This window comes from Tachypleus tridentatus, chromosome 11, assembly GCF_004210375.1.
Source record: "Tachypleus tridentatus isolate NWPU-2018 chromosome 11, ASM421037v1, whole genome shotgun sequence".
Classification (NCBI taxonomy): Eukaryota; Metazoa; Arthropoda; class Merostomata; order Xiphosura; family Limulidae; genus Tachypleus; species Tachypleus tridentatus.
This window is the reverse complement of record NC_134835.1, coordinates 60,580,786-60,608,709: the sequence shown is the minus strand read 5'-3', so window position 1 is coordinate 60,608,709 and position 27,924 is coordinate 60,580,786. Positions and strand designations below refer to the sequence as shown.

Genomic DNA, 27,924 nt, shown 5'->3' with positions numbered 1-27,924 from the left:
AAAAATAAATTTGTTCCTATGTTTTAAATATTTTTTGTAAATTTTAATATATATTATATAAAACAAAAGATAGAGGGCAAATATAGTGAATGGAATCGGTTTTGGTATTGCAGATGAGGTACGGTTATTTCTTGTACGAATCTTTTCATTGAATTTGGTTACAGTTTTTAAGATAACGAACACTTTGACAATAAGCTTAATATTAATAGTACGTTATTTTAAGTTAATATAGTTTAGGTGTATATTTGATTAGTTGTATTTTATATGTTTGTACATTACTTATGGGCCTGGCACGGGCAAGCGCGTTAAGGCGTGCGACTCGTAATCTGAGGGTCGCGGGTTCGCATCTCCGTCGTGCCAAACATGCTCGCCCTTTCATCCGTGGGGGCGTTATAATGTTACGGTCAATCCCACTATTAGTTGGTAAAAGAGTAGCCCAAGAGTTGGCGGTGGGTGGTGATGACTAGCTGTCTTACACTGCTAAATTAGCTTTGTGCGAAATTCAAAAACAAACAAAACATTACTTATGGTATTTATAAATTAAACCAATGACCAGACGCTCTCAGTGATAAAACAACATAAAAACGTTATACTATATTACCTGCTTAATTACTTTATAAAAATTATATAGTATATAGTTTATATCTGTACAATTATAAATAAATCATGTGATCTCTGTTTAATCATTTGAGAATGCTTAATGTGACTTCATCAAGTTAATGTTCATAAATTGGCATAAAAATAGTAAACATTTTGAGAATTTGTGTACTTAATTATTTATAGACTTTGACTAGTTTGAGTTTGATTACACGAAAGGACTTGTACTGTTATAGTTGTACTTCATGATATGCATGTTGACTTTCGATCAGAGGTGGACAACTTCATGGCCACTGGCCACACGTAGCCAGTGGATAGCACAACTGTAGCCAGCTCGGTTTAGGAATCAACTTTTTAGATCATTTATTTTTTTTATCGGAAATTTGATAATTAGCAGCTGCACTGCTTCACGTCATCGCTAATGTCGCGAGCTTCATCACAGGTAAGGCATGGCCTGGTGGGTTAAGGCGTTCGACTTGTAATCTGAGGGACGCGGGTTCGAATCCCCGTTACACCAAACGTTCGCCTTTTCAGCCGTGGGGGCATTATAATGTAACGGTCAATCCCACTATTAGTTGGTAAAAGAATACCCCAAGAGTTGGCGGTGTGTGGTGATGACTAGCTGCCTTCCCTCTAGTCTTACACTACTGAATTAGGGACGGCGAGCGCAGATAGCACTCGTGTAGCTTTGCGAGAAATTATAACAAAAAAAAAATCATCACTGCCACAGATTACGCCTATTTTGTAACGTCAGTCAGGCTTAAATGTTTGTTGTCGAGTTATTTATTCTTTTCATGTGCTTGCGAACATATTTTTATTGTGCAACTTTCAAGTGTTTAAATATATTTTGTTTTTAATTCCATAATATGGATAAGTGGATAGTTCGGAAACGAAAGAATCCAGATGATGGTGAACACTCAGAAAATAAAGACAATTTAATTGATTCAGGCATTACTGCTGAAAAGAGAATGGCGCGTGATTGGAAAAACGTGAAACGAGAATTTAATGAAAGTTGGAAGTTGAAATTTAGTGATTAAAGCAAATAATAAGTCAGTGTGACCTTTGTTAACAAATAGTTTTAGGAATAATAAAGTATACAGCCTTAAGCAACACTTTAACAATTTTCATAACGAATTTGATGTAAAATTTCCAGTTGATAGCAAATGTGTGAATGAAATTTGCCGTCTGAAAGCACAACTTCGTGAACAAAATGGAGGCCTAAAAAGATTTTTATCATCGATAGATCTAGTTACCTTAGCTAGCTATAAAGTAGTTTGGATTCTAACTCAAAAAAAAGAAATCATTTTCTGATGCTGAACTGGAAAAAAAAAAATTTGATTGTGGTCATTGAAACTCTTGGAGAATTATGATTCAAAAATAAGATATTCTTCAAAAGGTAAATAATCTCTAATTCAGAACAATTGTCAGCAGAATGCTAGAGGTTAGCAAAAGACAGAAAATTAGTTGCTTGAACAATTAAAAGACTACTTGTATTTTTCTTTAGCACTAGATGAGTTAGCAGATGTTAGTGACACTGCACAGTTGATATTTTGGGTTCGATATGTAACTAATTTCCTAAGTGAGGGAAGAAATGCTTGGCCTTTGTTGATTACGAAATCGAACATGTGGAAAAACATCTTTGAAAAATTTCTTGAAATGTCAACAAAATGCAACCTGGGTTTTAAAAAAAACTGGTTTCTGTCACAAGAGATGGTGCTGCCATCATGACTTGGGTGAAATTAGGATTTGTTTCTCTTTGAAGCAGCATTTAATTGAAAATAATGTGAAGTCCATGCTGCCATCTTTCCATTGCATTTTGCATCAGGAAAATGTTATGTGCTCAGATGCCTAAAAGTGATGAATTGAAAAATTTGATGGACATTGTTGTAAGAATTGTGAATTATATTAGAAGTGGAAGCTCTCTTGTCCATCGACAGTTTGTTGAGTTTTTGAAGAAAAGCATTGAATGTACTTTGATGATCCTACTGATTTTGTAAAAGTAAGATAATTGAGTAGAGGAAAAGCCTTGGAATTATTTACTTCCTTATTTCCTCGAATAAAGAGTATCTTGTTGAAAAAGGTAAGATTGAAAAATTTCCTTGAAATTCAAACTTTGTCATGGCAGTGTAATTTGCACTTTCTGTGTGACATGATGGCTCACTTGAATAATTTGAATATGAAGTTTCAGGGAAGAGGTAAAATAATGAGTGAGAAATCACAGTCTATTCATGAATTTCGATTAAAGCTAAACCTCCTTGTGGAACAATTACAAAAAAAAATAATTTGACACATTTTGCAAAGTTAAATAGTTTTCTAGAAATTAATGACTATGATTTCTCTGATGCTAAAGATGATCTCTGTGTAAACTGGATCAAAAATTTGAATCACATTTCTCTGAATATAGAAATTTGAAATTGATATTTGAATTTTTCATGATTCATTTCAATTTGACTCAGGAACTTTAGTAAGGAAATTACATCTTTTTTGTCTTTTGATAAATGTGGATTTGAAGACGAGATGCTTACCCTGCAAGCGTAGAATTCACAAAAGGTAAACAAAAATGTTCTTTCAGAGAGATGTGCCTCACTATTCTGATAAATGAGTCTTCCAAATTTAAAAGTAGCAATTATAAAATTATTTTCCATGTTTTGGATCCACATGGGTGTGTGAGTCAACGTATTCTTCTCCAGATTTTCTCAAGTCTAGATATGGATCTTGGCTTACTGACATAAATTTAGAGGTAGAACTGAAATGCTCATTGAGATATTAAGCCAAATTTCATGAAACTTGTTGATGAAAACCCTCATCAATTTTCACATTGAAGGTTAGTTGAAATGCAATTATTTTGATTAAACTAACATCTTTTATTATTTTTTTTTAATAGTGTGTTCATTGTTTTCATTAGCCACAGTTGTGATCACTATGAAAAATAAGTTGTCCACCCCTGCTTTAGACTTTACTACCTTTAACAGCTTGTATTGGTATCAGTGAAAATATGTTTACTTTAAATATACTGCAGTTCAACAAATGTAGCCACTGTTAAGTTAATTTAAAAAAAAGACAAATTTGAACTTATATAGAGAAATATAGCTGACAGCTTTCTGTTTTGTAGTCTGTACTAAAAGAAATGCAGCCAGCCATGACCAACCAGGTGGTTAAGGAACTCAACTCATAATCTGAGGGTCATGGGTTTGAATCCCCATCATACCAAAATGCTCACCCTTTCAGCCATGTGGATGTTATAATGTTACGGTCAATCCCACTATTCATTGGTAAAAGAGTAGCCCAAGAGTTGGCGGTAGGTGGTAATGACTAGCCACCTTCCCTCTAGTCTTACACTGCTAAATTAGACGGCTAGCGCAGATGGCCCTTGTGTGGCTTTAAACAAAAGTTTAAAAAAAGTTACGAGAGAAATGTATTTATAAATCCTTAGAAATGAGCTACATAATGCAAAATACAAAAAGTAAATGTGATCAGAAGTAAAGAATTCATATTACAAATTCTACATTAGTAGTGATAAATGCAAAGTTATCTTTTTACAGTTGAAGATAAAAATACATTTTGTATTTGCCATTCTTGGAGTAAGTATTAACAGAAGACTTCAGAAGTTCTTGGTTTCTAAGTCACCAGTCAGTACTTATTTGTCATTCTTTTTATTTATGTTTTAGAACTAGTTGAATGTGTCACTATGCATGTTTATATTTAAACAGATGAAAATGTTCATTATAATTTATATAATCTATAAATTTTGGTTTATTATCAAAATTCTTATTTTTGTGCTGCTAATGCAGATTCAAAGGATGGCCAGTGCAAAAGTAAATATTTTATATAAATCATAAGGAACAACTTTGCGCACTTATTCCCCAAAATCTAGAATTCACAATTTATGAATTAACTTCCTTATATGTTTTATGATTACAGTCATTTATGTACTGTTTTACATTCTGTAGTTTATTTGTTTATGATTTATAAAAACATTTCATTGTACGTAATGAAGGGAACCAGCTACATCATGGAGATAAGTTCAAGAGTTGTCCTTTGTTAGTTGTTTTATCAGTGTTGTATTTTAGTAAGCCTTTCTCATTATTTTCTAGATAAAGCATTTTCATTGGTGCCATTACAAGATACTGGAGCTTTATATTGTACAAGTCCCTACAGGCAATTATGACGTTTTTTATATATGTTGAACTACGCAAGTTCTGAGTACATTAAGTGTTACATGTATGTTTTTTATTACTGAACATGTAATTAACTTATATAATATTGAGAAATGTCTGTCTTTCAGTTTCCAGAGTTTTTATTTGAATGTTTAAAATTTAGGCACCTTAAGCCAAGTTCAGCATTTTATACACTAAGTTAACCTCTGCTAACCTGAAGATGACCTACAAAGGTCAAGACATGGTTCTTTATTTTAATTAGTTTTAATACCACTACTAGCCATCTTCATTAATAGGTTATATGTATGACTTTGTTTTCTTTTTGTTACTGAAAATGCCTTATTTATTTGGTATTAGGATGTACTTCTCTGCAGTATGCAGAGTTTGTGTGTGGAAATTTTAAATAAGTAAGTAAAACACTTTAAACATAGTTTGCATTAAGTAGATTATATGTGTATGGATTAACACAATTTTTATATAGCTTTCATTATTGAAAACGTTTACTCTTTTGTGTATAGTATTTTAGAAGTGCTTCTCTTGGAATGTGTAAAGTTTGTACATAAAGAGTTTTTTGCATTAAAGTTTTGGATTGTCCTGTAGAGCAGTCATGTATTACATTTTGTTTTCTTTCACTCATAAATTATTACCATGATAGAATTGAACTGTGTAGAAAGCTTGTTAAAGTATTTTTTTGCCTTCAGATTTATTTCAAATGGCATTAAAACAGTGGGATTTGTTAAAATGGTTGTTTTTATATTACACATTATAAGACTGAACTTTTATGATTATTTCTTATTTTACATTAAACTACTGAACTTTTAGCTCACAGGTCTTCCCAAAAGGCAGTATTGTTAATAACTTGCATTTGGAGAGAAAACAGAAGAAAATAAATAATGTGGAAACTATGTTAGTTGATTCCATTAAGTAAAAATAACCAAGAACCATACTTAAACAGTAATTATATTTCTGCAGAGAAACATACTGTTTTTCATTTGTTTCTTACTTCTTTAGAAGACTTTTCAATTGAACACCATTCCTTCACTTCTTAAGTTTCTTTGAAATATTCCCTTGATTGAATATGCTCATACACCTTTTTTTATTTAAGCCTTTTTAGGGATTTTATGGGGTTAGTGCAGGGGTTCCCAACCGTGGGTGTAGCCTTGTTAGAAGTAGCTTGGGATAACATTAATTTTATTTCATCAATTACATTTCCATGCTGTTACATTTTTTTTTTTTGATTGCAAAGCAAAACGTGTGCTACGTTAGTTCAATGTCATTAGGTGATATTATGGGTGTATGTATGCGTGCCTGTGAGTGAATGTGCCTGTGTGAATGTGTATGTGTCTGCAACTGTATGTATGTGTGTACTAGTGAGTAGCAGTATGTGAGTGCACGAGCATGTACGTGATGCTGTGTGTCTGTTTAGCTTTGATTAAGTGTGTGTGCTTTCGCTGTCGACGCGTGAGTGCATGTCTGTTGCTGATTGGTGGATGACGAATTCGCGACTATCCACGCTCCTTTCCCTCCCAATACTTACCCCATCATTACTCTACCTGCACCCCACAAGTAGTCAGTGTAAGATCTACAGTTGCCAAAGCGTTCATTATTCAACATTTTTATTTTATTTTAACAAGGAGATAAGTAAGCAGTAGAGGTGAGTTGTGTCCATGGCTAAACGGCGCAGATACTCAGAATGCTACCTCAACATTGGCTTCAACACTGTGCTCACCAACGATGGCATCGAGAAACCACAGTTTGTTTTGAAACATCCAGAACACGCAAAGAAGGGTTTGGATTTCTTCAAACGGCATGAACGGTGTCTTAAAAGCCAAATAATCGATAGAAGTGGGTCGTTTCAGCAGCAGAGTGCAGCCGTAGTGGAAGCTTCATACGGGATTGCATTCGAAATTGCTAAACAAAAAAAGCCTCATACGATTGGAGAAACACTTCTTAAACCCTGCATGATGAAAGCAGTAAATCTTATTCTTGGAGAAGCCAGTGCAAAGAAGATGCAGCAAGTATCCCTGTCAAATAATACTATAGAGAGGCTCATTTCTAAAATGTCTATGATATAATATTATTATATTATTATTATTATTTTTGGGGTTGACTGTGCTCCTACAGATATTGACACTGTTCATCGTATAGGAAAGAAAACAACTGAAAATAAGAGTCCGAGACAGATTGTTGTTAAGTTTTGTCGTAAGCAAATTAAATTTGATCTGCTTAAACTTAAGAAAACTAAATTTCGCTCTCTTAATACTAATGATATTAAGGTCTGTAATGAATCTTATCCAGTTTATGTTAACGAACATCTCTCCCCATATTATCGTGATATTTTCATGCAAGCAAAACGAAAACAGAAAGATCTTGGCTATAAATTTCTTTGGGTATCGAATGGTAATATTCTTATTAGGAAATCAGAAACTACTCAGCCCATTGTTTTACGTTGCTTGATTGATCTTAATAATTTATAAATACTGCAATGGCTGATGATTTTGATGATATTGTTGGTGTTACACCAACTTTGTCTTCTCTTTCTGATTTACCAAATGTTTTTTCTGTTGGTCATTTAAATTTAATACATGTTAATATTCGAAGTCTTACTCAAAATTTTGACCAATTTCTTGTTTTTTTACAATCAAGCGTTGTTAAATTTCATATAATAGCTTTTTCTGAAACTTGGTTTGTTGAGGATGGATTTGTTTCCTTTCGATTCCAGGTTACTCCTTTTATTCTTCATCTTCTGGTCTAAATAAGGCTAGTGGGTGGCAGTTTTGTTAAATTTGAGATACTGACTATGATAAAAGAAGTGCAGTACATTAAGTCTGATGCTTTAATTTTATTTTGTATGATTCAAAATAAGAAATTTAATCTCTTTGTTGTTTATCGATCTCCTAGATTGCCTGTATTGAAATTTATTGATGAGCTTTCATTAGAATTGAATTTATACAAATATGATATTAATATACTTGTTGGTGATTTTAATATAGATGTTTTGGCATTTGATGATGTTTGTTATAAGAATGCATATTTTAAGTTTTTGTCTGAGAACAATCTTAGTATTATTATTTCTTCTCCTACGGATAACCAATGTTACTAATTCTTGTATTGATCATTTTTTAATTAGTGGAAATACTGTTAAAATTGTTATTCTTATATTGTTGAGAGTTTTTTGACCGATCATTTTCCAATTGTTTTATGTATAGACATTTTATCGGATCTAGAACATGTCTCAAATGTTCAAAAGATTAAGTTTAATGAATTGAGTTCTTGTTTGAATTTTTCAGATTGGTCCTGTGTTATGAATTGTTCTGATGTTAATGTTGCTTATGATAATTTTGCTGAAGTGTTAACTGATTGTATTCAAAGTTGTACTACTACTGTTTCTGTGTCACGAAAGTTTAGAAAAAATTAAGCCATGGATTACCAGTGAATTGGTTTTGTTAATGATTAAAAGAGATAAGTTAAAAAGAAAGTACATCAATTTCCTGATGATATTTATTTAAAGATTAGATTTAAGTGTTTAAGGAATTATGTTGTTAGCTTGACCCGTAAGACTAAATGGACTTATTATCATAACCTGTTTAAGAATGCTAAAACTATTAAACAGAATTGGAATATTGTTAACTCTATTATTGATGTTAAAAAAAAAATAAGAAATTTTGTAATTTTGGTACTACTGATTTATCTGATTTGAATTATTTTTTGTTAATGTTGCTAAATCTACTTGCTCCAATCCTAAATTTTGTTCTCAGGGCATGCCTCCTGCTCCTTCTTCTTCTTGTTACCTATATCCTGTTACTGTATCTGAAACTATGAATAATATTTTCTCCTTATCAAATTCAGCTTCTAATGGTGTAGATGGTGTTTGGTTAAGATTTTGAAAGCTAATGCTAATCTTTTTGCACCAATTTTGACTTTTTTAATTAATTTATCTTTTACTCAAGGGAAGTTTCCTAATGCTTTAAAGTTATCATTGGTCATTCCTATTTATAAATCTGGTAATATTTCTGATTTTACGAATTATAGACCTATTTCCTTATTAATACATTTCTCTAAACTATTTGAAAAATCTATGAAGATTAGAATTTTATCATTTCTTGATAGACATTCAGTTTTGTCTCCTTCTCAATTTGGCTTTCGGCCTGGGCTTGGAACGGAGGTTGCTGTTGCTAAACTTGTGGGAAGTATTACAGAAGCTTTGGATTCTGATCTTCATCCAATTGCTGTTTTTCTTGACTTAGCCAAAGCTTTTGATTCTGTTAATCATAAAATATTGTTAAATAAATTATCTTATTATGGTTTTAGAGGCATTGTTTTGATTGGTTTTTTTCTTACTTTCACAATAGAAAGCAATCAGTTTGTATCCATAATAATTATAGTGATTGGCTTACAATTAATGTTGGAGTACCACAAGGTTCTGTTCTGGGCCCTTTATTATTTCTCATTTATATAAATGATATTCTTTACCAACAGTTTTTGGAGATATCCAAGCCTATGCCGATGATATTGCTGTTGTTTATAGTAAGCCAAATCTAATTAATGAAGCCATTATTTCTAGTGATCTTAATAAAATTAAAATTGGCTTTTCTGTAATGACTTATCCTTAAATATATCTAAATCTTTTCTTCTTCAGTTTAACCTTTATGGTGTCATTCCAGCTTTTCCTTCTATTTTTTATCATTCTAGTGATTGTTATACTTACCCTAATTGTAAGTGTCCCAAATTGACTCAAGTTTCCTCTGTTAAATATTTAGGAATTATTTTAGATCGAAAATTAAATTGGCAATTTCATATTAATTCTTTAGTTAATAAATTAAAATATAGTTCTATGCTAATTTTTGAACTTAGTCATTGTGCTCCTTATCATATTTTGTTAAGTGTATATTATGCTCTCTTTCAATCTTTCTTACAATATTGTATTTCAATTTGGGGTGGCACATATAAGACTTTTTTTAATTCCTATTCACAAGTTGCAAAAAAGTGTTTTCTCTCTTATTTTACTCATAGGCTTGATACCGATTTCAGTAAATTTAACTCCCTCTTTCATATGATAAACTTTATTTATATTTTTTAGCTTTATCTACATTGCATGTTTCTTTTAATAGGCCTTTTAAAGTCACTTCATATTTTACACGACTTCAATCTTTTTTTCCAATTAATGTACCCACACCACGTAAAACAGTTACACTTCATCAATATCTTTATTTGGCACCTCGTATTCATAATTTTATTCCTTATAGTATAAGATCTTCTATTAATCGTGTTAATCAAAAGAAATACTTAAAACAATGGATCTTAAATACTGATGATAATATTCTGGGAACTTTATATTGATTTTGTAAGTTTTGATTTTACATTATTATGTGTTTAACCATCACAGGACGAGTTAACTCTTTGTTGATGGTTTTATATTGATATTTGATTTTTTGTGTCTAATTTATTGCTTAATAAATTTATTATTATTATTATTATATTATTATTATGTGAAGGAACAGGTTTTGACTGAAATCAAGGGTTCCCCTTTGTTCTCCTTTCAGCTCGACAAGTCAACAGATGTAAGTTCATGTTCTCAGTTGCTTGTCTTCGTGAGATACATTAATTCAGGTGACATCAAAGACGAATTCTTATTCTGCAGTGCACTTGAAACCACAACAAAGCTGATGATGTCATGGAAAAGTTTCAACTTTTTTTCAAGGCGAAGATCTTCAATGGGAAAACGTGTGTGGGGTTTGTACGGATGGGGCACCAGCTCTGCTGGGATCGAAATCAGGATTCCAGTCGAGAGTGAAGAAGCTAGCACCTCAAGCAAAGGGCATCCACTGCATGATTCACCGATATGCTCTCGCCAGTAAGACTCTCCCTGCCTCTCTGCAGGAAGTGCTTGAATCTGTAATAAAAATTGTAAATTATGTGAAGACTCAAGCACTCAACACTCGCCTATTCAATGAACTATGCAAAGACATGAATGCTGACCACGAAGTTCTTCTCTTCTACGCAGCAGTACGTTGGTTGTCTAAAGGAAACGTTATTAATCGTGTCTTTGAAATGAAAGATGAAATAAAGCTATTCCTGGAGATTCAAGAAAGGAAAGATCTTGTAGCTCACTTCGAAGATGAAGCATGGAATAAAAGGGTTGCGTACCTAGCCGACATTTTTGACCAGCTGAACAAGCTCAATTTGAAGCTTCAAGGAAGGGAAACACGTTCTCCTTTTTCAAGATAGTCATCGGGCCTTTGTTTCCAAACTGCAGAACTGGCATCGGAAAACCAATCTTGGAAACATCGCTATGTTTGAAAAACTTTGTGGAGTGACGGATGAGTCTCAGATCCAACTGGATCAGTTCCTCAAGGATGAGATTACCGAACATCTTCAGTCTCTAGAAAAGGAAGTCGAGCGTTACTTCCCTGAGCTATCACAGGAACAGGAGGCCCTGGTAAGGAACCCATTTTGTACTGAACTTGATGTATCCAGCATCCCAGATGATATCCAAGATGAATTTCTGGATCTAAGGAAAGACTCTTCAGCTCGTGATCTCTTCAAGGTGAAATCCGTGACTCAGTTCTGGTGCGCTATGTATCAGTCATACTCCAAAGTCAGCATGATAGCTTTACGTGTCCTTGTTCCATTTGCTTCTACCTACTTGCGTGAGGCAGGATTTCCTACTCTTGTCAATATAAAACAAAGAATAGGAACAGATTGGATGTTGGAGATGATATGAGACTGGCTCTAACAAATGCTCGGCCACGAATTTCAAAGCTTGCTGCTGAAATGCAACATCAGGCATCTCACTAGCTGGGTTGGATAGCTGTTCAAACCTATGTTAATGTTATTTTAAGAAATATATGTTCTTTTTGTGAACTCAGGTTGGACCAATGTGATTTAATTTGCTAATAAATAATTACAGAATTTTAAAATATTTTTTTAGATGTTTCTTTCCCTCTCCTTCACAGAAAATAAAAGAAAAATTAAGCTGCTGATAGTAAGCCCTAAGTAGGGGGTCACATGGGTTTCAAACTTTTAGGTAAGGGGTCGCGAGTGCCAAAAGGTTGGGAACCCCTGGGTTAGTGGTAAAATAACCTCCAAAGCATAATTTTGAGGTTTGAGATCAAATACTTAGCCACGTTTTTACCATTGTATGTGGGATTTGGTATAAAGATGTTTTTCTACAGGTCCTATGCAGTGAGAAACAAAAATATTGGACTGGCACACATTGAGTGATTATAAGGGTCAAGATCCCACAAAAAACATTATTTTAAGGCTTTTTGACAGTACTACATTTTGACCTGTTTACATGAGATTTGATGCAAAGATACTTTTTTACAGGTACCAAACAGGAATATAGGCAGTTTTTTTACTCAATTTCTCAGCAAGCCCAACACAAACTAAGGTTTCAGTGAATTGCTCATGTGTATGTCAGCCAAATTATATGGAATTTGGTGCAAAGATACCTTCTTGCATTTTGCAGATCACAAGCAGTGGTATAGGTAAGTATCATTTTTTCCTGTGTTCATGATTTTCTTGTGCTGAAATTGGCCATGTTGGATTGTATGGTAGAGACATGTTACATTTACCCTTGGAAGTTGGCCTTTTTAATTAAATTTATTACAGAATATTATGACAGTATCTCTTTCTAATGGAAAGCCATAAACTTGAAGATTTAAACTTTCTACATTAAAGTTTGATGTGAATTGAAATTCTTGATATAAATAATGTACAATTTCATACTAAGTAGTGTTAAAGTTTGTTAACTGTAAAGCTCTAAAGGCTTAGTTCATATGAAGTACAATTAAGAACATGAGTACAATTTCTGATCTGGATAATCCATTTTAATCTGGTATATATTTTAGAAAAAATTTTCTTGGGTAGTCATTCTTTTGTAGACAAACATCTGAAAACCATTTCACGAACATTACAAATAGTAACGGATGCCTTCTGTCTGGATGGATCACATTTGTCATACTACCACTTATCAAAATGTTCTTTCTTGGTATGTGATTTATCTGATCAGACTACACTCATTGATCTCCCAATCTTACTAACACAGTATACCATGATTACTCTTTTGCAAGGTGCTTCCATTGGATCTTTTTTACTCAGATGGACCACATTTGACAAACTCTGTGTTATCCAAAGTGTTTACCACATATTCTTATATCAGCTCACAGCACCTTCGTAAAATCCATCTATCATTGTTTCACATGCTCCTGCTTGTTACATATGTGGAACTTTTGTGTACTGTCTGTTGTGTAAGGGTAGATCTCTTAAATGATATGGTACCTATTAAGTTTCACCCTGTGTATCTGAATTTATTCATTACTGGGCAAAGTGTATACCTATGCCAGAAGTAGTGCTGTACATCACAGGTGTGTCTCTTATAATTATGCTCACTGGATAGGTTAATCAACTCACAAGTCTGCTGTTTTTTGACTTGTCTGTGAAAGGTCACAATTTACATAATGTTTCCTTATTTCACAGTCAGGCTGGTTTGTGGGTAACCCCCAATACATTTGTTGCATATTATCTGTATGACCTGTGTTTTCCTCAAAATGGTATCATATTGTTCCTGCTACGATTTTACACACACCTGTTCACATTTGACTGTGGTTACTCAGTGTACTGTTTTATGTTATTTAGCCGATATACATCATTTTTCAGGATCTCACATTGTGGCAGGTGTTGCCTGGTCAGTTATGCTTAATATTATATTAGCACTAAATCTGTATACTTCTGCAATGGTTGCTGTTGAGATGGGGTGTAAGATCATAGGCTGCCAATATGGTGGTATGTGTATATATATTTTTATCATTTGCATATATAAAGAACCATCGCTCATGGACTTCACGAGTAAATCATCTGGGGATTCTGATTCTACCAATCAGATTCTTTCTGTGTTTCAAAATAGGAAATCACAGAAACTCCTTGCTCTGTTTCTTATGTTTCATTCCATTAAACTATCCAACATGTAATGCTCTCCCTTGTCTTGTGGTGGAGCATGGGAGTCCTTGCCACTTCTGGTTCTGAGTCCTATGTCACTGGACTGAGGAAGTTTTCTTGTGAGTAGGTTTTGTACAATACACGAAATCAGAATTATTATATTGTGTACCTTCTTGGTGAGATAGGGCTTTCATTGGTATGCTTATTATTGAACAACAATCATACAATAACATAATAATTATGATCTAAAGCACTTCTTATTAATGTTTTTGCCCAAGCAAACCACACTTGGCCAAATTATTGAATATTATGTGTCCAAGGTGTTTCCCTTGGAGGTTTTTTTTTGCCTTGGCAAATAATATTTTTTGATCTAAATAAGCTTATGCAAGTTGCTTCCTCTGGATGATTTTGCCTGGATGGATTGCATTTGGCGTAACTGATGTTTCCTGAGGCACTTTCCCTGGATGTTTTTAGCCTGGGTGGACTGCACGTGGCCTGTTCATATACAATTCTTGGTTTTCCCGTCCACATTCTCTCTAGCACCATGACATGTCTGTCAACAACAGGCTAGTTATGAAAATCCTCAATATCACATTTATGTTTGTGATTGTTTTCTTCATTCTGTCTCCCCAAGATTCTTCTGCTGAATGTTTTTAGCCTGGAAGGATTGCACTTGTTGATCTCAAGATCTTATATAAGGCATTTCCACTAAATGTTCCCTCATGGAATTCATTTGATATACATTGATATATCCTTGGCACATTCTTATATAAATCCATTGCTGCTTCCACACCAGAATTTTCATATTTGTTAATGCTGTGCTGTTTCAAGTCTACAGCACCTTTTCATTGATTCAGTGCTGCAGGTCTCTTTTCTGAATGCATTGATGTCTGCCAATTTAGCTCCACCCTCTTTTTGTTTTTGTTAATTACTGGATGAAGAACATATTTTTTCCAGAAGTAGTGTTATACCTCACATGTGTGCTTTCTATTCATATTCTTGCACATCTGTTCTTCTGCTTGAATGAATATTGATGTGCCTTCACTGGCCACTCCACCTTGGTAGTGTGGGATTCTAGCTTTGAGTGGGGAGAGAAGAATGTTTTAGAAGTTAGCCATTTCTTGCACTGAAAATATATTAATGATAGGTACTTATCTCCACTTTCCACCCTTTCTTTTCCCTGACATGACACTGTTTTTAGTTTACATCTGCTAATTCCTAAAAGTAAGGATTACCATAGAATAGTAGAGGGTGCAGTATAATTGATAGAGGATAGTCACATGATCAGTACATTCTCAAATGGTGCAAAAGTGATGGGTATAAAAAAATAGTGTGCTGTTAGTGAAAAATGCTTAGAGAGCAATCCAGGATCAAGATGTCTTTGTATGAGAGGAGGTGAGTACTTATCAGAAATAAATTTTCAGTGTAAGAAAATGTGAACATCTGATTGTATTCTAAAGACAGCTGGTATGGGTGTTAAAATTTTAATTAAAATAAAAGTACAGAACAATGTTTCAACCTTCTTCAGTCATCATCAGGATAATAAGAATCATGAATAACATCTTAATGATTAATAGTTTATTGGTGATCACAGACTGTTTTATAGAAAGGAACTATATCCTTGTGTAACCCTGAGGTGGGTTGCAGGGTATCTGGTGGTGATAGTCTTTTGGCAGGTGACAATGAGTCATTTTTAGTTAACCTTTTTGTCTTTGATATCTGTTACTATACATGACAACGTTTTATTGCCTTGCAATCAAAATTTCATTGAATAAATAGTTTTTGTTTGCTATATAAATTAGTGTAGCATAAAATCATAGCTAATAATTCATATCATATTTGTATACAAGTTTTAAGATTTTAATTCTACAAGGCAATATTTAAATAAATGTGAATTTCCCTCCAGTTTGATGCTTGTGACATATTTTCTTTAGGTATCTTTTCTTCTGTTCCACCCCTTGAAAAAGTAGAAAGTTAGACATAGATTAATCATTATAAAAATCATCATTCCTCAGGATTTGTTAATAGTTTGCTCTTGTGTTTAATTATACATTACCTATAACCATAAAGAGTCAATGTTTTCATCTATCAAATGATGTATAACATTGTGTTCTGAACATAGTGTTAATAGTATGTTTCACACAGAATACAAATAATGAACATGTGAGAAACTTAATGTCTAGCTTAGATGAATCTGTAAGGGCTTTTACTGAATAGTTAGAAAGCTAGGAAAATTTTTTGACTAAGGCTAAATTTTCTACTTCTTGCATGCTATTTTTTATGTTCTTTGATGCATGATTTAATAAAAAATATTTAGTACATTACAACCATCAGTATAAAATAGTGGGATAACATATCCTCAGTTATTAACAGCAGGAAAAATAAAGATTGGGTAAGTACTATATTTCTTGTTTTTCATATTTGTTTTTTATTATTATAAATAACTAAAATGTAAAAATAAGGATCTTTTTAGGTAAGATAACATTAGATTAGGTAAAATACATTATAATAAAAAATGTTTCATAAGGCATGCATGTGAGCAGCATGTAGGTAATGTATAGTGCGAGCTGCACTTGATCTGAGGGACTTACAACTTAATGTGGTACAGACAGTAATTAGGCCTGGTTAAAATGACAATACAGCAACAAAATTTAATTATAAATAGATGTATACTTTTATGAGTTTAAAGCTACTTAGGATAAACTAATGTAGTTTCATGTTATAAGTTGAAGTTGTTACAGAAAGATAAAAAAGGAATTTGGATTTATTTAGAATTGTTTTTGGGGGAGGGGTATGAATATCTTATGGATTACACAAAGAAATTTGAGATTTTTGAGATGAGGATAAGTAATTCTAATCTTAACATGAAAATTACTTTGCACATGGACCATTTAAAACAAATACTTAGTATATTCATGTGTAAGTCTTTGTTATTTTATTAAAATACTTCACTAAACATTTGATTTTTTGTATGTGAAAGACATAGTGTTAACTGAAAGACTGTCAAATTTTGGAGGAATATATATATACACTATATTGAAACCTTACCACAAACAAATGTTTGTGTCATTTGACCATAATGCATCTTCCAGTTGGGCACCTTTGTAGCTGTATCTATCATACTACTGATGGCTCTACTGCCTTATTCTTTGCTATGAACTTGTGACACAAAGCTGAGCTAATAACATTGGATTCATAGTAATATCTTTCTTTGGTGATGGTCTGAACTGTTTAGAGTAAGTAGTAATCCTAGAGTCTACTAAGCATCTGAAGTCTTGAGGGCTACTCTGATGCTTGAGTAGGCAGTATCTGTAATATCCATTGCATCATTCGGCAGCACATCTTTATCCATTGGTTTTGCCAATTAGAGGGTTGTCCAGTTGTTAGTTTTCTTTAGAATTTCAAAAAAAAATAAGAAAGCAAGAGATTCGTGTATGATCATACACAACATTCCATATCTGTCTTTCAAAAGACTTATTAATTTACTATAAAATTGGTTTGTGTACAATTTTTCATGAAATATCCAGTTTTTAAGCTAATTTGTCAGTACATTTGACCACTGGAATGTAAGATAAAATGATAAAATTTATTTATTTACTGATCATCCTAGCCAAAAATTGATAATTTAGAGCTCTAAAATGACCTACAATACACTATAGCACTGTAATCCAAGACCTGCAAAAAGTTTCATTTGCTGTTGCCATCCCTTTTTGTAACATCTGTTAGGAATGGTATTATATCATGCTATATCTGATGCTCTTTGCTCAATTTCAAGCTATAGAAACTTTTTAAAACTCATGTTAAGAAGGGAATCAGTTATAACATTTTAAATTTAGTGACTCCATTTACCTGTATCAGCAAGATGTTGCTCCATTTTTACAAGTTATTCAAATACACAGTTAGTTAAGTGTACCCATTTGTGTGACATAGGAAACATAATGTTATGTTCTTGAGTTTATTGTATTATAGACAAACATTCTAAGATTGGATAAATTGAATAAATGTTATGGCATATATTTTGATGAGTTATATAATTATTTAAGCAATTATTTATTAATAAGGATATTAACTCATATTTAATATACTTTCTGTTATTTATGTTAGAAATGACTCAACAATAATTTGTTACAAACAGCACAGTAGAATAGATAAGCAAGACATCCAGCTGTATCCAGTGCAGTTCAGTAAATGTGATTACAATGATTACCACACTTCAAATTTACTCAAAAAGATGCACATTTTATATAGCCTTTCAAAATTGTGCTCCTGTAAATGTATACATGATGGGATGACCCATAGAAATTCATTCAAGGTAGTTTTAATAAATATTAACTTCTGAACAATGCAAATTATCTACATAAATCAAAACTAAAAATATTTTATACCTATTAATGAACATAGCTTATTAAATATAGTATTTGATCTTTATTACATATGATGATAAGAATGGATTGTTTCAACAATTGGGTACCATTTTTTATACCAATATTTATGGCCATAACCCCATTAATACCTCAAGGTTTGACCATCTCAGGACACGTATGTTCATTTTAAATCCATATACTAGATGACAATTCAGAACAGTCATTATAATAAAATAGTAAACATATAATTACATTAGATATAATTAAGAATAAAAGTAGATATAACAAACATTATAACCAAAACTGTGGTAAAAGCTTCACTCTGTTTGAACCAGTGTGAAAGTATGAACTACTACACCATGATAACGAGTTATACTTAGTTCCGATATGGTATGTTATCTGCTCTCACATGCACAGCTATTGTTATTCAGTGTTGCTCTCTATGTACAAAATGTTTTTAAATGCCAAAAGCCTTGCACTCCCACACATCCTACAGTCAACATGCTTTTCACATATAAATTGTCATGTAACAACCCTACCAACACATAACTACCTCTATATGATTCTACTAAACTACCAGTTCTTGTTATGCAGTAATCAAGTGCAGACATTTTCCAATTTTCTTGTGTTCATTTCATTTTCATTTGTTGTGAAGTAGTGATTTACTTGATTTATTTATTTGCTGCAATTTTTCCTATAGTAGTTTGTTGTGATGCCCTACCTGTGTACATTGTTTTTTTTTCACACTTCTTCACAGAGTAATATGAATTTCAAAGTTTGTGTTTTACAACTTCTGATATTATTACTTGTACTTAATACCATTACCGTCTTCAGAGCTGAGGGTTTAAACTGAAATATTTTTTTATCATTCATCAAAAGATTGATCATTATATGAGGTGTTTTTTATCTCTTAATATTGCTTGAGTTCCTCCTGTATTGTTCAAATCTGTTCATGCTGAGGAGGATTTTAACAGTTGTTTTTCCTCCTCGTAACTGTGCTATGATTTGTGCATTTCCTAAGAATTTGCTAGGACTAACTCTGCTTTTTTAGATATGCATTTTCAGATGTGTTCAGTTTTCGTATGATACTGTTCCTTCCTTACCATCATGGGTTCGAATCTCTGTTGCATCAAACATGTTTGCCCTTTCAACCATGGGGGATGTTATAATGTGATGGTCAGTTCCACTGTTCTTTGGTAAAAGAGTAGCCCAAGAGTTGGTGGTGGGTGGTGATGACTAGCTGCTTTCCTCTAGTCTTACACTGCTAAATTAAGGATGGCTAGTACAAATAGCCCTCGTGTACCTTTGCACGAAATTAAAAAAAACAAAAAAACAATCCTACCTTACCCTGTCATTAGAGTTTATGCTGTGCAGTTTGTTTATCAGTTGAAGGCTTGTGTTAGCATGTCATGTCCTTCATGGGCTTCTAATGATTATTCTTTGGCTTGTCAGCAAACTGATCAACCTTTTCTTGACTCTCAGCAGTTAGAGTCGCTTTTGCTAATGTCTTTGTTAATCCTATCCATTTCTTCCACATCTATTTTTACACTTTTGTCTTACCCTTATGACTCTCTTACAGTATTTGTCCAAAATGCATCTTCTTTATGTGGCACTCCATTGATCCCTTGAGGTGTTTTTTTTTTGGGGGGCAGATACATTTCTTATATATCCTCATTTCTTACTGGTACTATTGTTCTCATCAGCTCCATCTCTTCATACTTGGATTAATTGTTGTTCGGATCTTATTGGAAGGAATGCTGTATTTCCACAGGTTTGGCTACCTTCTTGTTGTTGATTTCTTAATGGCTGATTTTCTCCATTGTTTTTTGAGATTTTCCAAAGTTTGTGGCATCATGTATGGATTCTGTGAATCTGCCTTCAACCTTTTAGTCTTTGGCCACTCATTTGTGTCACTCTGAAACTGTGATCTCTCTCATATCTCACAGGTGCTTTTCATTTTGCAGCTTCCTGTCTTTTGCCAGCTTTTACCACTAGAGTTTCAAACTTATGCTATGTGTCTGGATGTTGGATTATTCATTGTGGACAGTTCCAATGACTATCAGGTGGTTTCTGATCTGATGGAGACACATTTGGCTGATTTTGTTCCACTGTGGAGGTTATTCACTATTGACATATTTGCTTCATTAATATGCTCATCCCTTTGTTTGAGTAAATCAAAGACCATATGTTTTTAATATAGGATTTTTGTGGTCACTCATTGTACTATCTTTGGTGTTGGCATTCCTCAAAATTTTTCACTCTTTCCCCCACTGTCTTTGTTCTTCTAATGAAGTATGGAGTTCTTGTTATTTCCCAGTTTGAAATTGCTGGTGCAGTTGACCATGGAGGTATTCTCTTAAATGGGATCACTTTCATTATTAGGGGATAGGGTGGTGGTGTTCTGCTAGTGTAGATAGTGTGTGATCCTCCAGTTGAACTCCACCTTTGTGCAGTAGGTCCCAGATGTTGATTGATGATGCACTCAACTTCTGTGTTGTTCTGCCCATAGGGTAAGGTTTAACATAATTTGTAAAAAATGATCCACTTTCATTTGGTGGGACCCAGAAATTAGCATTGTGTTTCAGCTTCTGTGCACACATATCTGGATGATGATGTTGCTCCTATTTACAAATAGATATGCTCCATCTCCTTGTGGTTGATGCTGTACCCAGCTTCTTTGCTGTTTTATTCAGAGAGTGAGGTTTTGTGCATTTTACAGAAGTGATCCACTTACATGTGGGGGACTCAGAAGTTGATATTGTGCTTCAACTTTGTGCAATCCTGTCTGGAGAATGGTGGTGTTTGGAGTAAATCTATCACATTTACTACAACCCTTCAGCTGGAACTCTTTATTCCACCATCACCTGAATGTTGGTCCCTGTGAGTGTTTATGGATTAGAGATGGAGCAATCAACATAATCTTCACACTTGTATTTGATTCCTCATCCTCACTGCAATTTTGTGGTTTTGCCTCATATTCTTCACCTTCATGCATTGGGTCTTCAAGGGTGATGTTTTGATGCATGAGCTCCAACATGCAGTTATGTGTAGAGGATGATAATGTTTGGGACAAAGGTTCTCTTTTTAGCACTCTGCCTCAGAGGTTTACCCTGTCCGATGCTGCTGTTGTTTTGTGGGGTTCTGGTCAAAGTGAATTTGGTGTGATGTGAACTGCCACATTGGCACATTTCATTGTACTGTCATTCAGATGTCAGGCTTCAGGATGTATTGTGTTTGTGGATTTATTAGGGTTTATTAGATTGGTTTGATATATATAACTCTTTTCTATTCATCTTGAGGTGAAGATAGTGTGGACCTTCCTCCTACCACAGTTGAAAGCTATAATTGATGCTTCTTGTTTTTGGACTGAAGCTGACCAGCTGCATACAGTTTGTTATGCCTTAGCCACTCTGTATCTTGCAGTGTATCCATTTTAGATTTCCCCTTATTCCTCTTTGAAGATGGTTTTTTTGCCATCTTTCTTCACCGTGATTGAGATTCTAGTGTATTGTTGTTCAGATTTGAATCAGTCTGGTTTTTATTCCCTTTTGGTTGTGCTTTTTTTCACTTTCTGCCCATGCATGTGACACCTAGTTCTACACTGAGTGTAGAGTATACTTGGTACAGAAGTGGTGCAGTCTCCCATGCATGTTCCTCTGTCAGTGGGTATCACAATTTATGGGTATTCTTTGGTTGGTTTCAAAGGATACTTGTTTCTGTCTCTCATAGTGGTTCTTCAACCTATTCAATGTGGGATTCCAGCTATACATGTAAGAAGAAGTGAGGTAATGTACCAGAAGCTATTATTTTCCTATAATGAAAATACATTTCAGATAGGTACTTACCTCCTCTCATTCTTCCTCTGCACCTAAAATTGGTTCTTTCTTTTCTACCTAATATCAAAGTTACAGTTTGTTAGAATTGAATAGAGGAAATAACATGCATCAGGAGGGTGTGTCATGTTCCTATTAGTGGAGGTGCCCCCCCGCTAGTACAGCGGTAAGTCTACGGATTTACAACGCTAAAATCAGGGGTTCAATTCCCCTCAGTGGGCTCAGCAGGTAGCTCGTTGTGGCTTTGCTAAAAGAAAAACAAACAAAACATTAGTGGAGGTTTGTCATGGTCAAACTACACTGGTCATGTTGTATGTGGGAATTCAAGGCTTGTAATTTGCAAAAACATTTTTTATATAAATGGCAGCACTAAATAAGAATAGCAGTATTGTGAGGAAGATTAAGTACCTATCAAAAATATATATTCAATTTTAAAAAAATTATAACTTTGGTCAGTGTAGTAAATTTTAGTTAGTCTTAAATCCATAAACTAATAATATGAAATAATTTGTGTGATAATAAATAATGAGGCCTGGCATGGCCAAGCTCATTAAGGTGTTCGTCTCGTAATCTGAGGGTTGCGGGTTCGAATCCCAGTTGCACCAACCATGCTCGCCCTTTGAGCTGTGGGGGCATTATAATGTGATGGTATTTGTTGGTACAAGAGTTGGAGGTAGGTGGTGATGACTAGCTACCTTCCCTCAAGTCTTACACTACTAAATTAGGAACGGCTAGCGCAGATAGCTCTCGAGTAGCTATGTGCAAAATTGAAAAAAAAACAAAAAAACTATTAATCTTAGAATAAGGTTTCTATTTAAAACAATAATAAACCTTGAAATAATGAAAAGTAATAAATAAAGTAGATATCTTGCATATTCTAAGGAATATTGTTTTATCTGTCTAAAAATTATTACTTTATCTGATTTCCAAGTGAGAAATTATGATTACCATGAGAGTTAGATGCCAGATTTGAGCATTAAGAAATACATGAAAAATAATACAACTGAATTCCTTAATTATTGTGTTGTTAAGTGCAGAACAACAATTTTGACATTGTAGGGTAAAAAAAATGAATTTTTATGTTTAAAAGAGCAATGCTACTTGCACATAATTGTTTTAAAATAACATGACTTTTTTATTTCATCTTCAAGATATTCATAGAAAATGCTAATATGAGACTTGAAAATTGACTTATTGTATTTTATAGCTGTGTATGTTTAACACCAAAACTGCAAAATAAGTTTACTTATTTCGTATGCTTATTTTGTGTGGCATTGTTTTTATTATATTTCTTTGATATTTGAATATTGATTTCATCCTTTTATCTTTGTATTTTTTTTAAACCAAACATTTTACCCGTAGGTGAAAGAGCTCAGCCTCTCTGGATCCTAATGATACGGTGCCACTTGGTTCCTCATTCCCCAACTTTAGTGATTGATTAGCGTCATCATCAAAGCTTGCTTGAGCTATTTTATATAGCATTCTTTGTTAGGTATTTAAAACAATGGCCTTTCTTACTGAGTAATCAGGCTGTTGAGAGTGAAAAACATTTTGGGAGTGGATTGAATAGTTGAATAGTTGACTTTCCTGGTTATCTCGAACATTTATATGTACCATCATATTTGGATACAGTACCTTACTTCAGGACATCCATTTTCACTCTCTGTTTCCACACTTTCAGTCTCTTAATTTCTAGGCCCATTCCTTGCATATATATTTCATCACATGTCGTATTATTTCAGGTTTCCTACATTGTGTTTTGGATCATATTTTAAGACCTGACAAGGTATTATCTATGGAGTGGTCCCTCAATTATCTGGTGTTTATGTAGCTTTGCTCTTATCTGAACTCTTCTCTTCTAGTTACTTTTGCCACTCACCTCAATCTCACACTTCCCCTTTTCTGGTCCCCTGTTCCTCATCCCTTAGCTCTAGCTGTGAATGCATTTAGTCAGGACAGGTTCAACCTTCTTCTCTATGTCTAACTCTCTCTTAGTCCTTATAGCTCTGCACTGACTTGCTCAACTGTGATTTGCTCTGTTGAATCTTTTCTGGTTTTCTCCTCCTTTCTCATCATCTGTCTTGCTCCCTACTGCTTCATCCTCATTCTTCCTTCTCACATCCAGTGATGTCATCATTCTATATTCATGCATCAGTTTTGTTTAGTCCTTTGTAAGATGTTCTAGACTCTATTCTTGTGTAGCCTTCCTCCTTCTGTATCATCAAAAATGGCACATTTTCAGTAGTTGGTCTTTACATTGGGTTTTCTCTCATTTTTGGCCTTCTGCCCTCCAGGTTTCTACATTTTTACATGACTGCTCAATCAAGGCTTGTCACTTTCATCCATTGTTGGCCATAGCACGACACTTTCTCATACTTTCAGATTTCTCATTTCTTTCTATGCTATTTTGTTCTTTTCACTTCCTTCATTCTCCACATTATGCAGTTCTTCCTCGCACACCTTTCTTCTCTTTGAGCTTTACCTCCTTCTTCTGGTGGAATACAGGAGTCACTAATACTCATCAGCTCCTAGCTGCTGAGGTGGTGGACCATGGAGGTTTACTCATGAGTTAACAGTTCCACTGAAAGTTAGGCAGTGGTGTTCTGTTGATGTATATGATGTGAACCCTTTTCCTATTGTAAAACAGATAGAAAATTCCTGATGCCACTTAGTTTTAGACTGAAGATGACCCACCAGATACAGTTCACACATCCTACCTCTACCTGGTTGTTGATTCCTGGCTGGTTTGATGTTGAATAGGCTCAGAGCCAATCAGTATAAATCCTCACTCAATTGGTCAAGAGCTCTTCTTCTACCACAGACTGAACAAAAAGTACCCTTTACCACCTGGGTTTGGACTGAAGTTGACCTGCCATGTATTCTTTTCCCCATGTTCCCATTTCTTTGATTGGGAAACACTAACATGTGAATAGAGGTATCTATTGGAAATAAAATTTCACTTTTGAAAAAATTTAACAAATGTGAATAGTAATTATATTGAGATTATTGGATGTAAGAAAAAATGTTATTATGAGATTAGAAAACCCTATTTATTCTAAATGTTTTACAGCTTTAATTTCTAAAACATTGATAAGAAAAATGATTTTCATAACATGAATTAACATGATAGCTGTAAGATGAAATATTTTTTATATTGGCTATATGTGTGTGTAAAATATTTTAAATCCAAATTTTATTTTTGTCTAGTGATCTTATTAAACAGCAGCTCTCTTAAACTTAAAACGTATATAAAGCATGGATGCCACCAGTGAAGGACAACTACACCGTTCCCATGGCTTACACATTTGGAGTTATCTTAAATACCACTTATTGGGAGGCATTCCAATTTTATTAGTCTTGGGCTGTTGCATTTATTATTGTTTGTGTCATAAGAAGAGATGTGGAAAGGAAGGACTAATCCATCCAAGACAAAATCCAACTAATTATCATTCTTGTGGTGTTTCTCCAGAAAACTGTGCTCAAGTAGGTGGTCAGTGGTCTGTAAGTCATGAGACTAATTCTCTCTTACCTAGCTGTCATGGATGTCATGGTAATCTAACACCTGTTTTGAACTTTCCACATTGTCCAACTACTGTCCCACCTCCACCATATAGTCTTCTTCCAGAAAATGTGGCAATAGATTCAGTGTACCCACAAATACCATCGACACCACCTGGAGAACCTTCAGCACCACCTGCTATGAATGAAGATGAGCCTCAAACATCAACTTTGAGAGAGATTGAAACATCAAGGATAAGAAGATCTAGATTTTCTTGGTTTAAAAGAGGAAGACAATCAAGAGAAGAGCCGGTTATTGCAGTATAAATCATGATGTCTTTAAAATTTAAAGTCATTGTTTAGAGAATTGCTAGTTTGAAAACTGTACAAGAAGATAAATAAAATAAATAATGTAAAATCTGTGATAATGTAACTGTAACTAGTGGCAAAATAACAGAATATGACAAAACTAAATATTTGCCCAATATAATGATAAGCAGTGGCGTTAGGTAGTTGATACATTTGGACTATTTTTGCACTGGTCACATACTACATCATATTAAGTAATTTTATTCTTTTGTCAGTCATATTACTTGATGTAGAAAAGTGACCTAAAATACTATGTTTTCTATGTAACATGTATAGGGAATTCCAGCAGTAACTAGTGGAGAGTTAATTGTAATATTTGTGGTACATTTGCTTGCAATTATGTTTAAGACACTTATTAGTTTTAAGGATCTTGTAAATAAAACGTTTTCAATGTACAAAGTTCCTATCAATTTCTAGGCTTACAGAAACCTGTTGTGACAGTTGCAAAATTATATTAATTTACTAGCCCTTGGACAAAAGTTACATAAATTCATGATTAATGAGAGGTTATCTTAGGATATGAAAAGCTAGTAGGCTGTCTAGAAATAAATGTTGTTTTTGAACTGTGAAGTTTGGAAAAGTATAAACCAGTGTTGTAAAACATGCTTTAATCAAAGTAAGCATCATTTGCTTCAACACATTTTTGCCAACGTGTAACGATGCTGTTTATGCCTCTGGTGTAGAAATTAGAGTTTCTGTGGTTAGAGAACTCCATGATAGCTTCTACTGCAGCTATCTGGTTTTGAAACCACTTTTTGTACAAAAAGGTGTCAAAGTGCTTGAAAAAATAAAAAATATGTAGGGGAAGGTCTGGGGAATAAGGTGGATGAGGCGTAATCTTGATTCCCAATTTGTTCAATTTTTGGAGCACTATCTTTGACAGGTCTCATAATGCCAATTTTGTTGGTCTTCAGACAGTTCGTGAAGAACCCACTTATCCAACTTTTTCATCTTTCCAATCACACACAGGTGGTTGGCAATGCCTGATTTGCTTCTGCCTAGCTTTACTGCAAGCTCATGCACTTTGTGGTCTTCAAGACTTTCATCTTTATGTCAGAACCTTTGGAACCAATGCTGAACTGTATGTTCAGTAACAGATCGATGGCCATATGCTTTTTTGATGTTTCATGTAGTTTCGGTAGCTTTTCATCTAAGTTTGAAGTCATAGAGGATAATCAGATGAAAGTCTTTCTTGTTAATGCTGCTTTTGGATTGCAAAACTTACTCTGAGTAGAGTTGAAACAGCAGACAATTGAGACACTTTGTAAGAGACAAACGTTGGATTAAACCAACTAAATATTCAGCTTCTAAATGTCAGTGAGAATCCTGACATTTATTTCTGGACAACCTAATAGTTCCCTTATTTGTAATTGTAAAAAATTCAAAAATAATCATAAAAACTGGTGAAAAACTGAAAATCTGTATATATTTCTATGTGGACCAAATGAACCTCCATATCCATTTTGGTGAAGATCTATCTAATCTGTGAAGTAGTTACATGAACACAATAGTGTTACATTCTTACAGATTAGTGCTAGTGCATTTGGAGCAATACAATAAAAAATGATAACTTAAAATAAATTTTAAATGTTGCTACTGACAAAAGGAAGAAACAAATTAACAGTTTGCAGTTTCACAGAAATTAGTTTTTTATGAATTCTGATAGTTTAATATTATCTGTAGTATTAGTTGTATTAATAAATTATTAATTACTCTTCACCTTTAGGTCAGTTTTCTTTAGTGCTAGCATTTATAAACTTCACTAAAACATGTACAGTACTAAATGAACTTTTAATTTTTCCAACCATATGTTTTTCTCTTTATCGTCATGCCCAAATATTTTCTGTTATAGGAGTGGAGGCTACCTAATAGTAGACTTCACATATTCTTTAGCATCACCTACAAGTTTATAAATGGCAAAGATATATACATAAAGTCTTAGTTTTTACTTTCTTTTAATAAAATATTTTATTGTTACACTGTACCTGAATATATGCCATGAAATGTTTATCTGTAGATAAATGATACTCATAATTACAGTTAACTTCTTTCTACCACTGTTGTTACTAATTTCATAAGCTCAGAGTGCAGACTTTAAAAAATTTAGAGGTAATAAATAAGTGCAACTATAATATAACTAATTATTTTGAATTTCAGTCAAACTTG

The 27,924-nt window shown here is 33.7% G+C and overlaps 1 protein-coding gene across 8 annotated transcripts; it reads left to right on the top strand.

Moving 5' to 3' along the window:
* Positions 1-68: 68 nt before the first annotated feature.
* LOC143232258 (uncharacterized) lies at positions 69-27,474 on the top strand. 8 transcript variants are annotated; one of them, XM_076467433.1, is made up of 5 exons: positions 78-118; positions 5,112-5,161; positions 12,084-12,244; positions 24,539-24,826; positions 25,099-27,474. In XM_076467433.1, the coding sequence occupies exon 5, from the start codon at positions 25,147-25,149 to the stop codon at positions 25,714-25,716; it is 570 nt and encodes a 189-aa protein (XP_076323548.1). In that variant the 5' UTR covers positions 78-118; positions 5,112-5,161; positions 12,084-12,244; positions 24,539-24,826; positions 25,099-25,146; the 3' UTR covers positions 25,717-27,474. The 8 variants fall into 8 exon arrangements, with proteins under 8 accessions (XP_076323543.1, XP_076323548.1, XP_076323540.1 ...); XM_076467425.1 differs by lacking the exon at positions 24,539-24,826; XM_076467426.1 differs by lacking the exon at positions 24,539-24,826 and having other exon boundaries at positions 115-133.
* The last annotated feature ends 450 nt before the right edge of the window (positions 27,475-27,924 follow it).

Coding starts and splice junctions, on each gene's coding strand:
- LOC143232258 (XM_076467428.1), top strand. CDS start 25,147: ATGGATGCCACCAGTGAAGGACAACTACACCGTTCCCATGGCTTACAC.